This window comes from Manis pentadactyla, chromosome 2, assembly GCF_030020395.1.
Source record: "Manis pentadactyla isolate mManPen7 chromosome 2, mManPen7.hap1, whole genome shotgun sequence".
In the NCBI taxonomy this organism is placed as follows: Eukaryota; Metazoa; Chordata; class Mammalia; order Pholidota; family Manidae; genus Manis; species Manis pentadactyla.
Window position 1 is genome coordinate 229,723,491 of NC_080020.1, and position 18,510 is coordinate 229,742,000.

Genomic DNA, 18,510 nt, shown 5'->3' on the forward strand with positions numbered 1-18,510 from the left:
GATATTCAAGTGATAGTTACCTTGTTGAAACTGAATGGAGAGGGGCTCTGTCTTTTGTAAAACCATTGCATTTTCAAAACCACTTGTCGCCTGGGTGCTCCATAAATAGTGATTAGTGATTGAATTGAATGCATTTAATTTAACAATATAAAATTTCAAAGCTAAGTCTAAAGACCTGCAATGAAGTTCTAGAAATTAATTGTATAGAAGGCAAATTGCCTGAGACCAGCATTAAAGTTTATGAATAAACCCTGGGAGTTCTCATTTATTGTAAGGTGCTATTTAGCTGACCAGGTCATGGGTTTGGTGAAACAGCTGATGCCAACGTGTATTACAAATTCAGGTGTCTAGAGGGCACCAGACAAGGAACCTAGTGAATGTTCATGTAGATGTTCATGTATGGACAGCATGACTGTCTGGAAAGCCCATGCCCAGCCTAAAAGGAAAACCCCTGCTTACTTTAGCTGATGGTTACCAAAGCTGATTAATTCAAGGGAAGCAGGGACTCTGTTATGAAAATGTTATTTAAAAAAAAAAAAAAAAAAAAAAAAAAATATATATATATATATATATAGCTCAAATAATATACCTAGGGCTAGATTTAGCATATTGGCCATCAGGAAGTAGTAGTTTCCTTATAGTTGATGGAAGTTACCAATCTGGAGTGTGCTTTCCTGTTCTGAGACTTCAAAGGAACATGGGCAGGTCAGATTAGAACCGTAATGGGGCATTCAAGATCATGGAAGGCTTGGAAACTGTGCCAGGCAACAGTTGAAGATGTAATTCTTACATTTCATCACTTAGTAATTTCATCTTTAAATTGGCCAGGAGAATTTTAGTTTTATCTGACTAGTTATTTTCATTTGGAGAGGGTCAGATCTTGGAAATAATCTTGCAAGTTAATATCCCATTAAAACGGGAAGGCTGGAATTTCATTTTATTCTTTTTGCAGTTCTGGTATTACAATTATTAGTTGGTCTAAGTTGTCAAGGCTATTTTATGGGGTGTGACATTTTAAAAAATGTGTAGCTAGTAGAGAAAAAAGTAGTACTTGGAAAGGTCTTCACTGCCTTATAAGCCCCTGTTAGTTTCTCAGTTTTTTTGGAGTGTGTATTGAATTTGGGCCAGAAAATTTTATTTTATAACTCTTCAGGCTTTGGAGTTTAATCTCAGTATGTTTCACTGTGAGTGTTAGCATGCCTTTTCTAATCCTGGGACTGGCACTGCTGTTCAAGTTAGCTCCGTAAAAGAATAGATGTGACAAAGATTTTTGGCATCTGAGTAGGCCGAGAGGATGAAGGCAGAGGGCAGGGTGGAGGCGCCCTTACTAGTATTTAGTACCTGAGGGGATGGTTTGGAGGACTGTAGGCTAAGGTTATAATCTTGTTGTAATGTGGTCCCTGTATCTTTCCTGTAGTATGAAACTAGTTATGTCTTCTTTTGTTCTTGGAAAATATTTTTAAAAGCCATACAGTAAAGGAGTATCTTGGTATATTTGGCATTACTGCATTGAGCTTCAACTTTCCATTAGATTTGAATGGAAATTTTGATAAACTAATCAAAATCAAAGAGTAGAATTTGGGGTATTTTTGAATTGCCTACTTATTATAGTTTCTGTATAGATTGGAAGGATTCATTTCTAAAGCATTAGGTTTTCTTTTTTAAGGTATAGGAGTATAAATTAATGGAGAAATATGCTGTTCCAAGGTTTTGGGCATAGATGCAGAGCTTTACCACGCAGGACTGTAAAGCGATTTATAAAGTAACTTTGTTAGGAATGTGGCTTGGTAGGAAAACTTCAGAAGATGTAAAAAAAAATCCTGCTTGGAATATTAAAGACAAAAGGATGCTGGGTCCATTTCACAAAAGACAGAATACTTGGGAATAGTACCAAAAGGCTGCTATTGGTTTGCTCTCCTTTTGTACTGATTGCATTGGAAGCAGAAAACTAGAAAATAATGAAAATCTTGAACTGCTTTTCCCTATTTTGTCCCAAACTTTAGATTTGGTAAATTCATGACTCTGGAATTTTAGTTCTTGTAGGAGCTGAAGGAGGAAGGCAGTCCGGTTGATGTGCTTGTTGGTAATGTGGATTAGTAAACAGATTAGCCATCATATTATGTTGGGTGATAGACGGAGTGAAGCAGGGTGAAGTAAGCAAAGCCCAATGTTTCATGTATCACTGTAAGTTACACATCATAAGGGGATGACGGACTGTGATCAAAGTCAAGATTCTTCTCTGAATTGGGAAATCAAGTAAACTAGGTATATAGTTTAGAAGACAAACCTTTGACAAATTGGCATCAGTCTGAGAATTGTAGAATTAGAAAGTGAATGTTGGTTCTTTCAGAACAATTTTATAAAAAGAAAGTTGCCAGGTTATTGGTATCACTTTAGATGTGAGGAATTACCATTTTGGTAGTAAATATAGAAAGGGATAAGCAGATACCATTGTTCTTCAAGTAGGTAGTATTGGCCAGGGTTTTTATTAGATCCTGAGATGCAGATTTGAGTAAGAGCTGTTCTGGCTTTTGAGCTTCTGGTCTCCTGGGAGGAGAAAGACTGCCAAATATTTACAGCATGTCAATGACTGTCAGAAATCAGAGATGTTGGGATTAGTTTGGATAAGGCTGCTGCAATAGAGTCCCAACAATAAGTCAGTGACTTAAAGATAACAGAAGTTTATTTTTCTCACAAAACAGTATTAGTGTAAATGGTCCAGGTGGGTGGATAGTTCTGCCCCACCTAGTCATACAAAGATGTGTGTTCCTTCCAACACATTGTTCTGGTAACTGGAGCCTGATTATTGGCCTGGTTGAGGCCAGATTGCTTAGGTCATTGGTTCTTAAGCTTGAGGTTGCCTGAGAATCCTCAGCAATATTTGTTAAAATACAGATTGCTGGGTCTTATGACTAGTTTTTTATTCAGTAGGTTTGCATTGGGGCCCAATAATTTGAAAGTGTAACAGGTTCACAGGTGACGTTACTGCTGCTGGTCAGGAGACCATACTTTGAAAACTTGGAGCGCTCCGGTCATCCAGCAAACAAGGAGGAGGAAGAACGGCTGTGGTTGCAGCCATTGGCCAGAAGTGGCGCATACACATCACTTTGACTCACATTCCTTTTGCTATAGCTTTGTCACGTGATGACAGGTCACAGAAAGGACATGGGTGGGGTTGAGGGTGCAGTGTAGTAAATGTCGCCTATCTGGGCAGCCTTGCCTAGCTGGTTCTGCTGCAGTGGGGGAGCAGGGCAGGCCCCACAACTCTGTGGACATCTATGGAAAAGCAGCTGTGGCTTGGGGTTGGGTTGGTTAGGCCAAGGTAACTTTTCAGCCAAAATTTGAAGGGTAAGATTCCCTGGCATCTCCCAGAGCAGAAATACAGCTTGTAGTTGAGGAAACAGTGCAAAGGAAATCAGGGGCAGGCCCACTCCTTCAGTAAATAGGGATTGATTGCCAGGCTTTGTGCAAGGCCTCCAGGTCAGAGACGAGAGGGCAGGTGGGCAGGGCGGGTGATTTAGGTGATAGGACAGCAAACACATTTCACGGAGTAAGATTCTAGTGCTTAAGATCATGGGTTTAAGAGTCAGCTGGGTGTTAGGTTGTGGCTCTGACACTGAGCATCACAAGCTGGTGAGTCGCACGAGCTTTGCTTTGCAAGGCAGAGCCTAGTGCATAGTAAGTACTCTATAAATGTCAGCCATCACTGTCATTGCACCTTTGGTGTGAATTTGCAGTGTGAAGTAGAATATTCTCTGGGAAATCTCTGGTGAATGGTCAGCTGGCTTCTCCTCGAATATGTCTGTGATGGAGAGTTTGCTCCCTTTATTAGGGCAGCCAGTTCCATTTCTGAATAGCTATAGTTGTACTAAAAATAAAAATAAAATTGGTGATGGGTAATAAGCTTGTTTTCATAGACAGTACAGTTGAGACAGGGATGGTAAGCACTAGGCACGCCCCAGATACCACTTTAGACCCAGTGGGCTCACTGAGCACTCAGCTGGGTGACCGTGTGTTCAGGTGTGAAAAAAAGAGCTTGTCCAAGCAGCATGGATGAGATGCTGGGGGTGACCTAAGACTGCATTTAAATAAGGGTTGAAGGGTAGACTTAAATCCAGTCACATTTTTTGTCAAATTCTAATGGCTGAGGGTTAAAATCAACATTGAGTTAAAGCTGAGTATTACCTAGGCAAATCTCAAAAATTTCTTTGTCTTCAGCTCCTGAAAATTATCGACAGTGTACTCTGATCATTTCAGCAAACATCTGTTTCCCTCCATAAATTGAAAACAATAGGAATTCTCTTCTACAACATTCGTGTGAAGACTGTTGATCTCAGGTTTAATTAGTGAGAACAAACATGTTTTGTATACTCCAGTTCTCTTTCAGCCTTACTTTCCTTTTTTGTTTCTTTTTCATATTCCTTATGTATTTTTATTATGTGTGTATGATTCACTATGGCTATTAATATGTGTGACTGTAGGGTTTTTCTCCTTGTGAAACTGAGAGGGCAAAGCTAATTGTTCTGCTTTTAATTCATTCACACAAGATGTGTAGAGTTCTCTAATAGAGCTTTTCATTAAAAAACATCTTTTTTCATGACTTAAGTGAAGCTAAATAACTAAAAATCAAATATGGTTCTTAAAATTTATTTTGCTTTATGTTAGCACACTAAACCAGTTTACAAGTAATAAAATTATGAAATAATCTGATCTCTTACTGACTTCAAAAAGTTTGTAAATATTTGGCTCAAAGGATGCAAGGTTGTCCCTATGGTTGTCATATAAATGCACATTTCTCAGTGCTCATGTTGATTTATTGTTTTCCTATCCATCAGTTATAATGACATTTTACTTTTTAATAATAAACATGTATTTATATTTTAAGTGATAAAATATTAATATAAAAATTACAGAAGGTGATTTCTCTCCAAATTAAATATAGAATGCTTGTCTCTCTATATATTTGAAAGTTAATGTTCATATATGAACAGTAAATATGAATGACATGCATTGTTTGCATTATTGGTGTAATTTTGCTGGTCACAAAGGACAATAGGCTATCTCAAATGATAAAATCGACATACGTGACAAATTCAGGGACTCAGAAAGTGACGAGGAGATAGTCCTTAGACCATTCAGCCTTTTCAGGCCAAGATCCCAACTAAAGCAGAATAGTTTGGGCTTTGGGCTTTGGGCTGAATAACAAGGTAAAACTGAACTTCAGTTCATCTGTAACTTGAAAAGTGGGTGAAATTAGGTATTTCATGTATTTTGCTCTTTGGAAGCTGGTACTTCTCCTTTTATAACATATAAATGTATTTGAAATTGTGCATTTCTAATTTCATTTGTATTTCCACTAATATGTTATGTACCTTAATAGGAACTGAATTTAGTTTGTATGTTTTCTGCTTTAAAGAGTAATACATATATATTATATAAAATATAAAAAATACCAAAAGGTATAAAGATAAAAATTTAAAAATCATCCATTTAAATTCACCAAAAGTCAAAGACAACTTTTTCTAACTTTGTGTGTGTGTGTGTGTGTGTATGTATGTTTAAAGTTGGGTGCATACTGATAATAAAATTTTTGTAACCTTTTGTTTTTACTTAACATTTTGAGAATCGTCTCCAATTTTATTAAATTGATTTCCAAAACCTTTATAATGTTCAATCATTGGATATATCACAATCTAATTATTCCTTGGTTGGGTAATTCTTTGCAGTAAATTTCCTCATGTATACATTTGGTGCATATACCTGTTTATTTCCTTAGGAAAACAGGTTTCTTGAGTCTGAAACAATATGCAGAATCATGGGTTTTTAAAGTACTATTAGAACTTCAACTTTTTCTTTTAAATTATTTATTTTCTCCTTTAATATTTTAAATTACATTTTCATTTCTTCTATTTCTTCATACTTACACACTTTCCTTGGCTTGTTCTAACTTGCAAGTTCTCCCATGCATGTTGGAAAGTCACCATTACTGCCTCGCTTGGCTGAGTGGCAGCTTACAGCATGGATGTGCTTCCCCTGCTTGCTGTGCCGTTGTGATCTGTCTGAAAGGATTGAGAAGGTGCCTTATCAGGTGGCTTGTGGTCTCCTTTTATACCTGGCCTCTGGCTGTGACCAAGTGAGGGCTGCACACTGTTTTTCCAAGCGCCGCTCTAGTAGGGTATTTCCCCCACAAGACCGAGCTCTTTGGTACAGGTACTAGATCTTCCTCTCCTCTGTGTGGCTAGTGCCTACCTCTGCAGGCAGTTGTCAGATGTTAGTGTTGCATATTTCTGGTTTTTAGAAAAATGATACTAAATTAATGTTTTAGTTTCTAAATCATTTGGAAGTCTACCAGTATTTTTTTTTAAAACAAATCAGTTACTTAAAAGCACTTCTAGAATTTCACCATTATGCTTAACCTCTTCATGATACTTGCCTACAAGTTCTCCTTCCAGTTTGTTTTGTCTTGACAGAGTCAGACTGAACGTGAAAGGAACCACTTGTGGGCTGGGTGGTGCTGTCAAGGGATGCTGATGCTGGCGCTCTGCCTCCGGACAGCCTGTTAATGCTGCCTGCCTGCCTTATGCTCAAGGCCGCCCTCAGCCACCTCTACGGAGGTGTCGTGGATGTCTGAGCAGATGCTCCCATTTTTCCTTCCTCCTCCTTATAGCAAGCCCTATGTTCTGTTCCTGAGAACAGTTTGAAAAACTCCACTCTTCCTTGATTTCTTTATCAATAGGTGAAAAAGAAACAAAAAGTTGTCTTATTACTTAAGGAAATATATTGTAAAGAAAGTGAAGATAGACATTTAGTGCAAATCAAGGGTCATGCCCTGCTCAGAGCCCTCTTGGGAATTCTCTTCTCACTTAGAATCCCAAGTACTGCCATGTTTTGGCACTACCAACTGCTTGACCTTCATTTCCTTCATTTTTTTCTCCTTTCTGTTTCATCTACACTGGCCTTCTCACAGTTCTTTGAATATTTTAAGTATGTTCCAACCACAGGGCCTTTGCATTTGTTCTTCCTGCTCCCCAGATATCTGTATGTGGTTCCCGCACTTAATGTGGCTTCTTACTCCAGGCCTTCTAAAGGAAGCTGTCTCTGATCACCTCATCTCAAAATAGAACCCTTTGTCGTGTTGCTCTTTTAGTTTCTTATTTTTTAAAAGATTGACATGACATTATTTTATACATTTTGACACTGTATGTTCATTTGTTTATTGGCTGTTTCTCTCACTAAAATATAATCTCCCTGAGACAGGGACTTTGTTTTTTTTCACTAGCGCCTAGTGCCTAGAATAGGGCCTGGCACATAGCAAATGCTCAATAAATATTAGTCTATTCTATTAACGAACTGGGAACTTGTTTTTTTTAAGGTTTCATTTCTTAAAGCTAACTGTGTATAATTCATCAGTAGCAAATGATAGAACAAATGGCTGGTTTAGCATTAACTTTTGTTTGCTTTTTGGAATTTCAACTTAAGGTCAATGCCCTATCCATTCGGTAACTTATTTTTCTCTTGTTGGGAGGCATCGATTTCAAATGGTGATCATGCTACTTTTTAGGTTGGAAACCTGGAACTAGTTACGTAACCTCTCTAAGCTGAAGAAGCCTCTTAGTTCCCACTTACATAAAATTGAGATAATGAAGTTTTAGGGTTCTAGTAGTCAATAACCCTCTCTTGGCAACCTTAGAGATACAAGAGCCAGATAGACATGGATCAGATTGTCAGCCTTCCTGATAAAAGCTGGGTTGGAGGATGTCACTTGGCTGTGCTGACTCATGGAGTCCCAGGACTTTACTCCTGAGTTACAACAGGCAGCTGGGTGCCTGCCGTTTCCCGGGAGGAATACAGCTTCCTCAGTCGCTGCCCACACAGTGAAGCCGGCTCTGGGCTGGCAGGTCTAAAGAAAGCCAAGCCTGTGTGGTGACGTTGTTCCTCCTCGGATTGGGAGTGGGGAGGGGAAGGGCACAGGCCAATGCTACTGACTTGAAGTTGCTATAGCAGGTGGTCCGTTATTAGTTAGATAATAGAGTAAGTTGATAATATTGGGGAATTTATAGTTTTCCCTTTTCCCTTCCTTCCCTCAAAATTCTTTACTTGTTTCTAGAGCCTTTTGTATTATTCCATCCTCTCTTTCCCGGGGAGTTGATTTTAAAAGCCATATTGGCAGGAGATTATATGCAACCACCATGTGCTTTTAGAGGGAGCCAGAAACCTCCCCCATACCTGCAGGGAGACTTGTTCAAGCTCCTCGGTGCCCCCCTCTCATCCAAGAGAGGAGTGATTTCCAGAACTTTGGGTCTGTCATCTCCCTGCTTTTTTTCATAGTGTTAACCACAAACATGGCTATCTTTGAACAACACGTGCTGAGTTTGGCTCAGTTTTGACTTTTGACCTGTATTTAAATGATTCATACTGAATTTTCTCTTCCCAGTCTTGCTTTTTAAATCAATAGTCAGTTTGCCAGATGTATTTCTATTGACGGCTGTAGCGTGGTTCTTCCATTTTCACTCCTGCTGGGTGTGACTGTACCTCAACATGTGTTCTCCTGTCCACGGCCCTTTGGGCACCTTCCAGTGTTTCGTTACTTAAAAACAACACTGCTCTAAATGTTTTTGTTCATGTCTCTTTGTCACACAGGCAAGAGTTTCTCTGAGGTTTATCTACCTAGGGGTGGAATTAATGGTCATGGAGAATGTAAATTTAACTTTACTAAATAATGCCAAACTGCCTTCACCAATAGACACTCCACCCGGAAGTGCCTTAGAGTTCTCTTGTTCGGTCTCCTCGCCGGCACCCAGCGCCTGTTGTTATCAGGTTGATCAATTTTGGCCAGTCTTCCGGGTATAGAAAGGTATTTGTGATTTCCATTTTCATTTCTCCTGAGCACAGTGAAGTTAGTGTGTTTTCATATAGTTCCTGGCCATTTGTATTTTCTCTTCTGTGAAATATTTATTCCTGCATTTGCTTGTTTTCAAATCAGGGAGTTTGTCTTTTTCTTACTTATTTTTAGAGGTTCTCTATCTTCTTTATCCATTATGTGTTGTAAAGTGCCTTCTCTGAGTTCATAGCTGATTATTCATTTTCTTTATGGTGTCTTTTGATGAAGAAGTTCTTGCGTATTTGTTTTTAAAGTAATTAAAAAATTTAAAAATTGTGATAACATATATACATATATAAAACTTCCATTTTAGCCATTTGTAACTGTAGTTCAGTAGTGTTAAGTGTATACACCTTGTTGTACAGCAGATCCCCAGAACTTTTCATATTGCAAAATGGGAGCTGTATACCTATTAAACAAACAACTCTCTATTTCCCTGTGCCCCAGCCCCTGGCAACCACTATTCTGCTTTCTGTGTCTATGAATCTGGCTATTCTAGATGCCTCATACAGGTGGGGCTCCCCTAGTGGGTCTAAATCTGCTCCACTTCTGTCCAGCAGGCCAGGGAGGCTGGCAGACCATACCATGGCAGATAAAGGATCAGAAGTCTGTATAATGTTTGTTGTTCTTTCTCTTTTGTAAAGTTGGTAATCCACAAATGTAGATAGAGGTTATTCTTATTTTCACATTAAGAGTGTACAGCATACAGAGGCTATAAATGCCAAAGGTTGCTTAGTTAGAGCTGGAGCAAGGGTTTGTTTTTATAGTTTACTAGGTAGGAACGTGCCGCTTACTTTTGATCCACAGTTGTCAGCCTGCTGTGATGTGCTAGGGGACATTCACATAAGACACACTGCCATTTCTGTACACTGTGTTACGTGTAGTTCCCAGGAAACTAGTTGCTTCTGCTGCTTTTTTCTTAGAATTATGAGGGGCAAGAGTAATATTTTAGGATAACCTTTATTAAACTTAATTGTTCACAGACTCTACTATTTCAGCTTTAATTAGTGAAAAATTCCTTGCAACATACCTCAAAATTGAGCTACTTTGTTATGATTCAAAAATGCTGCTGTTGATGGTGACTTTCTTTATCAGCTGTGTGTAGCTACTTAACATTCACCTTGGAGTTGGTGTAAATATTTGATAATCTGAGATGTACAGCTGGGCTTCCAGCTGTGGTTTCCTCCCTAGCCCAAGAGCTCAGCTTGCCTACTCTTGTTAAGAGTTTGGTAGTGGGGTCGTTGTATCATGACTGTGTGACGGCTCCTCAGCACACCCCACAGGAGATGATCAATGTTGGTCTCCTGTGATCAGTTAACCATGTGTCACTATACAGTTTGAAAGTCAAATGCTTGTGATTTATATCAAAGAATTAATTAGTTTTTAGCCCTTGCTTCATGTTAAATTGGTATCAAGCAATAGGAAGAAGAGACTACACATATATTAGGAATATTATTGTGGTCTGAATAAGATAAAAACGAATGTGAGGGTGCAAGTATGTAACAGAACACATTTGTTAAGTGCTGGTCATATGCCAGGAATAGGTGCTGGGGGATACAGTAAACAAAATAGAAACCCCCATTCTCATGAAGTGTACATACTAGTGAGTATTTTAATGATTTATTACAGGACAATTAGTAGTGTGTGACATCATGAGGCACAATGATTACTTGTGATTTTTTTTGGTAGCAGTGTCTGAAACCTTTAAAAGTTCTAAAAAAAAAGTGGGAATGGGAAATTAAAAATGCTTACATTGGCTCAATTGGATAATGTGTACGTGCTCACTAGGGAAGGATGCTGAGGCAAAGTGTCTCAGATCCCAAGCTGATCATTAAAGGTGATGCTTTTTCTATTGACATGAACTTTGTTGAAAAGTATACTGTTTTTGGTGGGAGGCAGTATAATTTCAAACTGAAATCAACATATTTTTAAGTTGATACTGTACCAACCTGAAATCTGGTGATAATGAGGCAGCCCAGGAGAACAGTGAGTATTTGGCATAATTTGAAACTTTATAAAATTAATAGGACAGTTGAAATTGAATTTTTTTTTAGGGTGGGTGCTTTTTATCCAGTAGCACCTAGTCTCCTCGATATCAATGCTTTCAAGTTAAATTAGGAAAAGGTTATTCTTACTTGGGGTAATGCTTCTGATAGTCATAGCAGGAATGAATGAATGAATGAATAAGTTACACTACTTATAAGTTAATAAATAAATCCATTTTATTCACAGATATAAATAAGTAAACAAATTTATAAGGTAATGTTAGTGATAAGCACTGTAAAGTCAGCGACATGAGAGAGAGACCGTGAACGACTGGAGATGCTGCTTTAGCGTGTCTGGTCTGCAAAGCTTTGAAGACGTGAGGTCTGAGTTCAGGTGTAAATGAAGAAGTACCCGGATTCTGTGCATTCCAGGTCTGGGGGGCAGGGCTTTGGCCTTGAGGAGGAAATGAGTTGGTGTTACAGAAGTTGAGTGTGGTTTAAAGGTCAGCTGTGAGAGAAATATAGCAGGGTTAAGGTTTTATTTTAATGATGGTGGACGGTCTGCTAGAGTGTTTTAAGGTTGGGAATGGATGTGGCTGCGTGACTGGCTGCTGCTTGGTGACTGACCTGTGGAGGCCAGAGAGGAACCAGGGAGACCTTGGAGGTGTGGTTGTTCAGCAGGAAGTGCTGTAGCCATGAGGTCGGGGCCAGGGCCCGCAGGGCAGGTGTCACCTGAAGACGGAGCAGAAGGACTTAGTGGTGGGTCCGATGTGGAAGGGGAGGGATGAGTAGTCCTCAAGGGTGATGGTTAGAATTTTTGGTTGAGTGGTTGACTTTATGATAACAGTTTGTGTACTGAGATGGGTGCTTTTGAGGGAGAAAGTGGAGGGGATGGATCAGAGTTCCCTTTTGACCACAGTGAAGTTTACAGACTTGTTAGATGTTGGGGTGTGGAGGTTTACTGGGTGACTGAATAGATGAGCCTGCAGCCTAGTGGAGAGTCAAGACTACATATATGAAGTTAGGAGTCGGGAGCACAGAGATGGACTCCACCAGAGAATGGGCCTCTTCACTTTACTTCTCTTTTGAGGACCTTGGGCTGGATGGCCTTTATTCTCCCTTCTTTCTGAAAACAGGTGTTTCTTGAGTCACAAGGAGTGAGGAACTTGAAGTGATTGAAATTTGCACTAAAATGCATCTAGCTTTTCATATCATGAATATGATGAATGGAGAGAAATACAGGCATTTATGTTCCACACCTGTGTTCATTGCAAAATTGCTTTCAGTTCCTTGTCCACAAAGCATGATAATGTAGCTGAAGTGAAATAGCCTCCCCAAAGTAAGTCTCACTCACACTTGTCTTAGTTTTGTTTTGAGATTTATCCATGTCATGTGTGTCATAATAGTGCATTCCTTTTCATTGCTAAGCAACATCCTGTTGTGTGGACGTAGTAGGATTATGGCCAGTCACTGTGAATTTAGACTCCTCTTACTTCCTCCTTTCAGCAAGTCTTTTGATTTGCTCCTATTATTTGTAGCCACCTAAGAGACAGATACTGAGGTGTACATGCACATGCTCCAAACCCTCTTAATAAAAGGAGAGATGGTTCCTTGTTACATTTATCCCCCTTTTTTCCTTTTCAAGGATGAGCTCCTTGTGAGTCATTTGTCAGTGAGTCTGACAGGTGTTGTGGACATTGAGCAGATGAATCCTTCTTTTGTGTGTTGGTGTTCTGTGTGATATTTTAGGATGTGTGTATGGTGAATTTTTAAATTTATTTTTATCTGGATTGAATTTATTTCAGCAGATCACTTTTACCTCAGCTTCATAATTTAGCAGCTGTGGATACAATTAATCTAGCACCTTTTAAGTGCATAGGCAAATACAAATAAATTCCTTCTTAGTTCACAGGAATTTTATATGGATAGTGAAGATTAGAATTAAATGAGATAGCTCTCATTAACCAGGTAGGTAGAAAACACACACTTTTAGCCTTTGTGGGGGTTCATTAAATCACTTGCTTTCCACTTCTTTTCAGTGCACCTGGAAAAGCTTACTGTTTTTGGTTTCTATGGATGATCTCAGAATACACTTCATGACTGGTCACTTAATAAACCCCTGGGAGTCTGGCAGTTTTTAATGACCTCAAAGAGGAGAGAGCTTGGTGTCTAAGGGACTGGCCTGTCCTCGTAGAGAAGCGTTCTTTGCTGGCTAAATCCAGTGTTTATGTGCTATTGCGATGGGCAGTTGTCATATAATTCAGGAGGTAGGATATAGTCCCAAGAGGCATGCCATATACATCCCTCCATGTTGTGTTCTCATGACCCCAGTCCGTGCTGCTGTGCTACTTAGCAACCATCTTCTTGTTCGTTTGTTGGTCTTCTTGCAGACCTATGAAGTCTGTGGGTGCAGGAACTGCCATGTCTATTTTGTTCATGTACCTGAACAGTAAGTATTTACTGAATGGTGAATAGAGTGCATCTTTATGCTTATACATATTTTTTACTTCTGGTTATCAAGTTTCTAACTGTAGGAGTTACTATGAAGAGCTTTAAGCCCCTGAGAAGGATGGAAGATAAATACGAGTTGGTATGTTCTTAATAGTCTACTACCCTTGACTTTAAGCAAACTCTTCAGGCATGATTTGTCCCCCTACTTTTCCTTTCAGTGAACTAAAAGCACAGATGGAGCCAGGCACTCCACTCTGGGATGGGTAGAAATGCTTAGAAAAAAATCTGTTCCCAAGCCTTGAGAAGCTCACAGCTTAAAGGAAAAGACTAGTAGACTAGTAAGTGACAAGTGCTATACTGAAATGATTTTAAAAGTGTTTTTGGAAGCCCCGGAGTATGAGTAAAGCTTCCATAGTTTTCTATTGAGAAATTGGGTGGAAGCAATCCCACTGACTGAGAGAGGAGGCCCAGGAGGAAAGAGGCAGATTTGGGAGACTGCTGAGATAGGGGAGGTGCAGTAAAGGGCAGTTTGTGCGTCCAACTTGAATTTTGTGCACACTCTTACTTTATTGGACAGTCTGTAGATTTTTATGGTGGTTTATAAGTTTCCCAAATTTTTGGTTTGAATTCATTTTTTTTTATTTGTAGGGAGGTTGGCAGTTCTTGGATTAAATGAGCTCTGTATCACTAATTCTGTACTGTCAATTCTGGCAGTAGTGGAGTTTATGCTTGAAAGAGTTGTTTTTTCCCATGGCCATGGCCTAATCATGTTTAAAAATGCTTATTATGTCCTTTAAGACATGGCTGCCATTCCGTACTCTTAGTGAGATGAAATCAGCAATACAGATGCAGAGTAGAGGGAGGAATTAATTACCATCTTCAATCTCGCTGCTCAGTGTTTTTTTGGAAATTGGAAACCAAGCATGTATCACTTTTTAATTATTTGGGGGTAGATAATACATGTCCATAGTGTAAAATAAAAAGGTAGATAGGGGTATACAGTGAAAAATAAATCTCCCTTTACCCCTATCCTCTACCCTGATTGTTACCAGTTACTGGGGTATCCTTCCAGAGACATTACCAAGGGCACGTCTGTTACCTTGTGGTAACCCAGGGATAGTGTTCTTCCAGGATGGGCTTGCTCAGCGGCGTGGTGATGTCATTAAGGCCTGCTTCTTTGGTCTTTCACACAACATTGTGTGTTGAGTTTAATCCAGATGTTGTAAGAAGCTGTAATTCTTTCATTTTCATTGTTGGGTGTAGTTCCCTATTGTACAAATACATTACAGTATATTTAGTCATTTTCTGTTAACGGGCATCAGGTTTGCTCTAGCATTTGGCTGTTATAAACAATGCTGTTTTGAGCATTCTTGTACATGTCTCCTGGTCCTCATGTTATGCCTCTGAATAGTTGAGTGGCTCAGTTTGAGTCTCTTCAGTCCTACAGGAAAACACCAAGCTGTTTTCCAAAGTACTTGAGTCAGCCAAGTATGAGAGATCCCTTGTCACCCCGTCCATCCTTGGTATTGTCAGACTTAAAGATTTTGGCAACCTGCTATGTATCTAATGGCATCTTTATGTGGGTTTAATTTGTATTATTTACTAGAGATTGAAAAAGTAGTTCTTTGCCTTCTCTTTGGGCCCTGTCATAACTACCTAATGTAGCTAAGATAGGTTGATGAAGACATAGCTCCCAAACATAGCTGTTCATAAGGTTTGCCTGGGGAATTAAAAAGAAAATACAATTTCAAGATCCTCTTTCAGACTACAGGAATACAAAATCTGGGGCTAATGGCAAGGTCTGTCTCTGAGCAGCTGTGCCAGGTGATCATTGCACAGCTGGGCTTGCACAGGTAGATTCGAGCACATGGCCTGTGATGCTAGAGGCTCTGTATCTGTGGGCCCTTGAGAACCCCTTTGATCCTCGGCCACGGGGTCTCCCACCTCCGCCAAGGCGGGGCCTCTTGTACTGTTAGAAAAGTAACATTAGCACATATTAGAACATAAGAATGCTTAATTCTGATAGAGAGGTAATTAGCAAACTCTTGGATAGTATATGTAATACTTTTCATAGCAAAATTTTAAACTTTTAAAATAAAGTATATCAGATTTTTCAGTGCTGTCTAGTAGAAATATGTGAGCCACAAATACTAATACATATGTAATTTTGAATTTTCTAATAGACACATTAAAAAGTACAAAGAACAGGTGAAATTAATGTTCATAACATTTTATTTAATCAGCATATTAAATATTATTTCAATATGTAACCAATATGACATTACTAATAAGGTATTTACATCCCTTTTCATACCATGTCTTCGAAGTGTAGTACGTATTTGACAGCTCAATTTGGAGTAGCCACGTATGGCTGGTGGTATCATGTTGGACAGCACAGCTCTGTTCAGAAAATTGCTCAGTGATAGACGTATAACTTGATATGCATTTTGAACACCCCAGAAAATATGTTCTCATATTCCAATAAAAGGGAGGAAATATAAAGCATAAGAAGAGAAAATACACAGTCTCTTACACATTTTTACAAAAACTTATTATCCTCACTTGAACGTCTAGTGATTAGTCTTGGCAGGAGGGAATGGAAGGAATAGGACTGAAGGGAGGGGTTTACACAGAGGGCTTCATTGTGGGGGTAGCATTGGACATACTGGAATATTTCAAGGCTGCGTCCTTCCCATTGCCTCCTCCTTAGAGGTGACCACATCTAACAGTCTGATGTCTGGTTTTCCTGTGCGTGTGAACATGGAAGCAGAGCAGCATGTGGCATGTAGCATGGACTCTTGTATAAGGGGGCCTGGTTTCACAAGACGGTCATGAGGGTTATGTGACACTTTCCTGAAAAGCCCATGGTCTGTGCCTGGAGCTTATCTGGTATCTCTTGAGCACCTGCAGTTAATGATGTGTGGCATATATGAGTAAGATGTATAGAGACTATTCAAAGGTCTAGTACATTGTTGGTGCATTATAGGCTCATAATAAGTGCAGGAAAAATACATGGTTAATGAATGAATGTATACTAAACAGTGAATAAATAGTTTTTGTTTTTCTTTTGTTCTGCAACTGACACTTTTCATAATATATATATCTTGGTGGTCTTCCATATCAAAGCATACAGAGCTACACAATTCTTTTAACCACATTTAAAAAATCTACTTTAATCAAAGTTTTATTTTTTTCTGAGAGTTGTGTATTAATGTTTTTTCCCATTGACTTAGGAATTATTTCTACATTTGAATACTAACCCTTTTTATGAATCTCATACATGTATTTTTTATTCCAGATTTTTACTTATAACATTATTTTAATATTTTTTGATATGTGGAAGCTTTTAATTTTTTGCATAGCAGATTTATCATATAAAATATTTTTAAATTAATTATATTTATATTACATAAAATAAGATTCTATAATCTCTAACATTCTTATCAGGACATATAAACTAAACTTGTCATGAAACTAAACCTAATTTTAGTTATCATACCAAGTCAGAGTAAACTAGATCATGCTGTGATAACAAACTGTCCCCTGATCCCACAGGCTTAAAATAACAAAGTCTCTAATTTCCACTTGGCAGGGGGGTCTTTGCTCATCATTTCTGGAACATTGCAGACAGACAACTCTGAAGGATCTTGTTCTGGTAATTTAAAAGAAGTGACACACATCACTTCTGCTGTTAACTCACTGGCCAAGGCTAGCACCACAGGGAGTCAGGAAAATCAGTCTTCAGGTCCCCAGAGGAGCAGAGAACCAGATGGAGGTGAATAACACTAATGACCACCACAATGGAGATGGACTGGTAATCTGTGGAATTTGTTTTTCAAGGTAGGAGGCAGAATCTGGTTTCTCGGTCTTCATCTGTAAAGAGGAGATACTAAGGCTTATCACCTAGGATTGCTGTGAGAATTAAGTGGATCATTGTGAAGGGCTTTGAGCAGTTGCATCAGTTTGGATCCTCTGCAGAGCAGATGCCAGGGAGGTGTGCAGAGATCTCCCTGGGGAAGTACCTGGGGGAGCAAGTGAGGAGGGAGCTGGAGGACGGGGAGAGCCGCCTACAAGCCTGACCCCTGTGCAGTGGATGGGCTGGGTAGGAGGAGCCTGGACTGTGGTGCCCTTCCAGGAAGGGTCTGCAAAGCTGGAGTCGCCTGTGTAGGGGAACTGGCCTGCCTTAGAGCCCCTGCTGCATCACTTACCGGGTGCAAAAGCCCATGGGAGGTGTGGCCTGGGCAGGCAGCTGGCAGGGGATTTTGAGTGCAGGACTGCTGGTAAGGCGGAGATCTCCGAGGCGTGTACTACTGGCACCTGCACAGCAGGGCCTGGCCCACGGGAAAATGCAGTCAGCATTAGCAACAGAGCTTAGGAAATGGGCTATGACTTCAGTTTTTCCCAAAGAAAAGTCCTTACCCTAGTTGCAGTAATTGGGCTACCTAGCCTCTTTTTCTGCTGATGGGAACTGCTGCTTTTCTGCAGATGGGAAATAAACCCTTTATTGAACATGCTGCTGGACATTGTTCATCCCTGTTTTGAACAATGCTATGGTGAGCCCTCTTGTATGCTAGCCCTGTTTGTGCCACTTTACTGGGGGTGAAGGTTGAATTTCTTGGTAAAGGATACATTTTAAGGTTTGATGTCCATTATCAAATTCCCTTTTCAGAGATATGCTTAGTGACAGTGCGCCAACTGTAGAGTGCTGGCATCCTGACGGCTTAGCAGCATTCAGGGGAAGCATGCTTAGTGCCTCCCTGACTGTTAAGTTTGCACTTCTTACGCTTGAGAGAGATTTTTCTGATCTTTATTGTTTATTTATAAATGTTCATGCCTTTTTCTACTGGTTAGTTCATAGTTTTCTTGTGGACATGTAAAAGTTCTTTTATATTAAGAAAATTACTTTTTTTTCTGTAATATTTCAGAAAATATTTTCCCCTAGTTTCTCTTTTGGCTTTTTTTTTTTCCATTTTGCCATACATAAAAAATCTTCTTATGGAAAAATCTACTGGTATTTTCTTCCGTAACATGTGTATCTTCTCTTTGAAAAAGTCTTTTTAATCTCTTTAAATGCTTTTTTCTCTCATTTAAATGAGATGTAAATGACATACAAGATGGTATTAGTCTAAATTGTACAACACAATGATTTGGTATTTGGATATACTGTGAAAATGATCACAGAAAGCTAGTTGA

The 18,510-nt window shown here is 39.3% G+C and overlaps 1 protein-coding gene across 8 annotated transcripts in view; it reads left to right on the forward strand.

Moving 5' to 3' along the window:
* Window positions 1-18,510, forward strand: part of MBOAT2 (membrane bound O-acyltransferase domain containing 2) — a 161,887-nt gene that overhangs the window by 46,957 nt on the left and 96,420 nt on the right. The window contains exon 1 of one of the 8 annotated variants that reach the window (XM_057497468.1): window positions 16,932-17,157. The exons of 6 other annotated variants lie outside the window; for them this stretch is intronic. Coding sequence is in view for 1 of the 2 variants with exons in the window: in XM_057497467.1 (XP_057353450.1) it covers window positions 17,868-17,870 (3 nt within the window). In the remaining variant the exon portion in view is untranslated. Of the gene's footprint in view, window positions 1-16,931; window positions 17,158-17,851; window positions 17,871-18,510 lie in introns of those variants that run through there. One more of the 8 variants, XM_057497467.1, reaches the window with a different exon arrangement.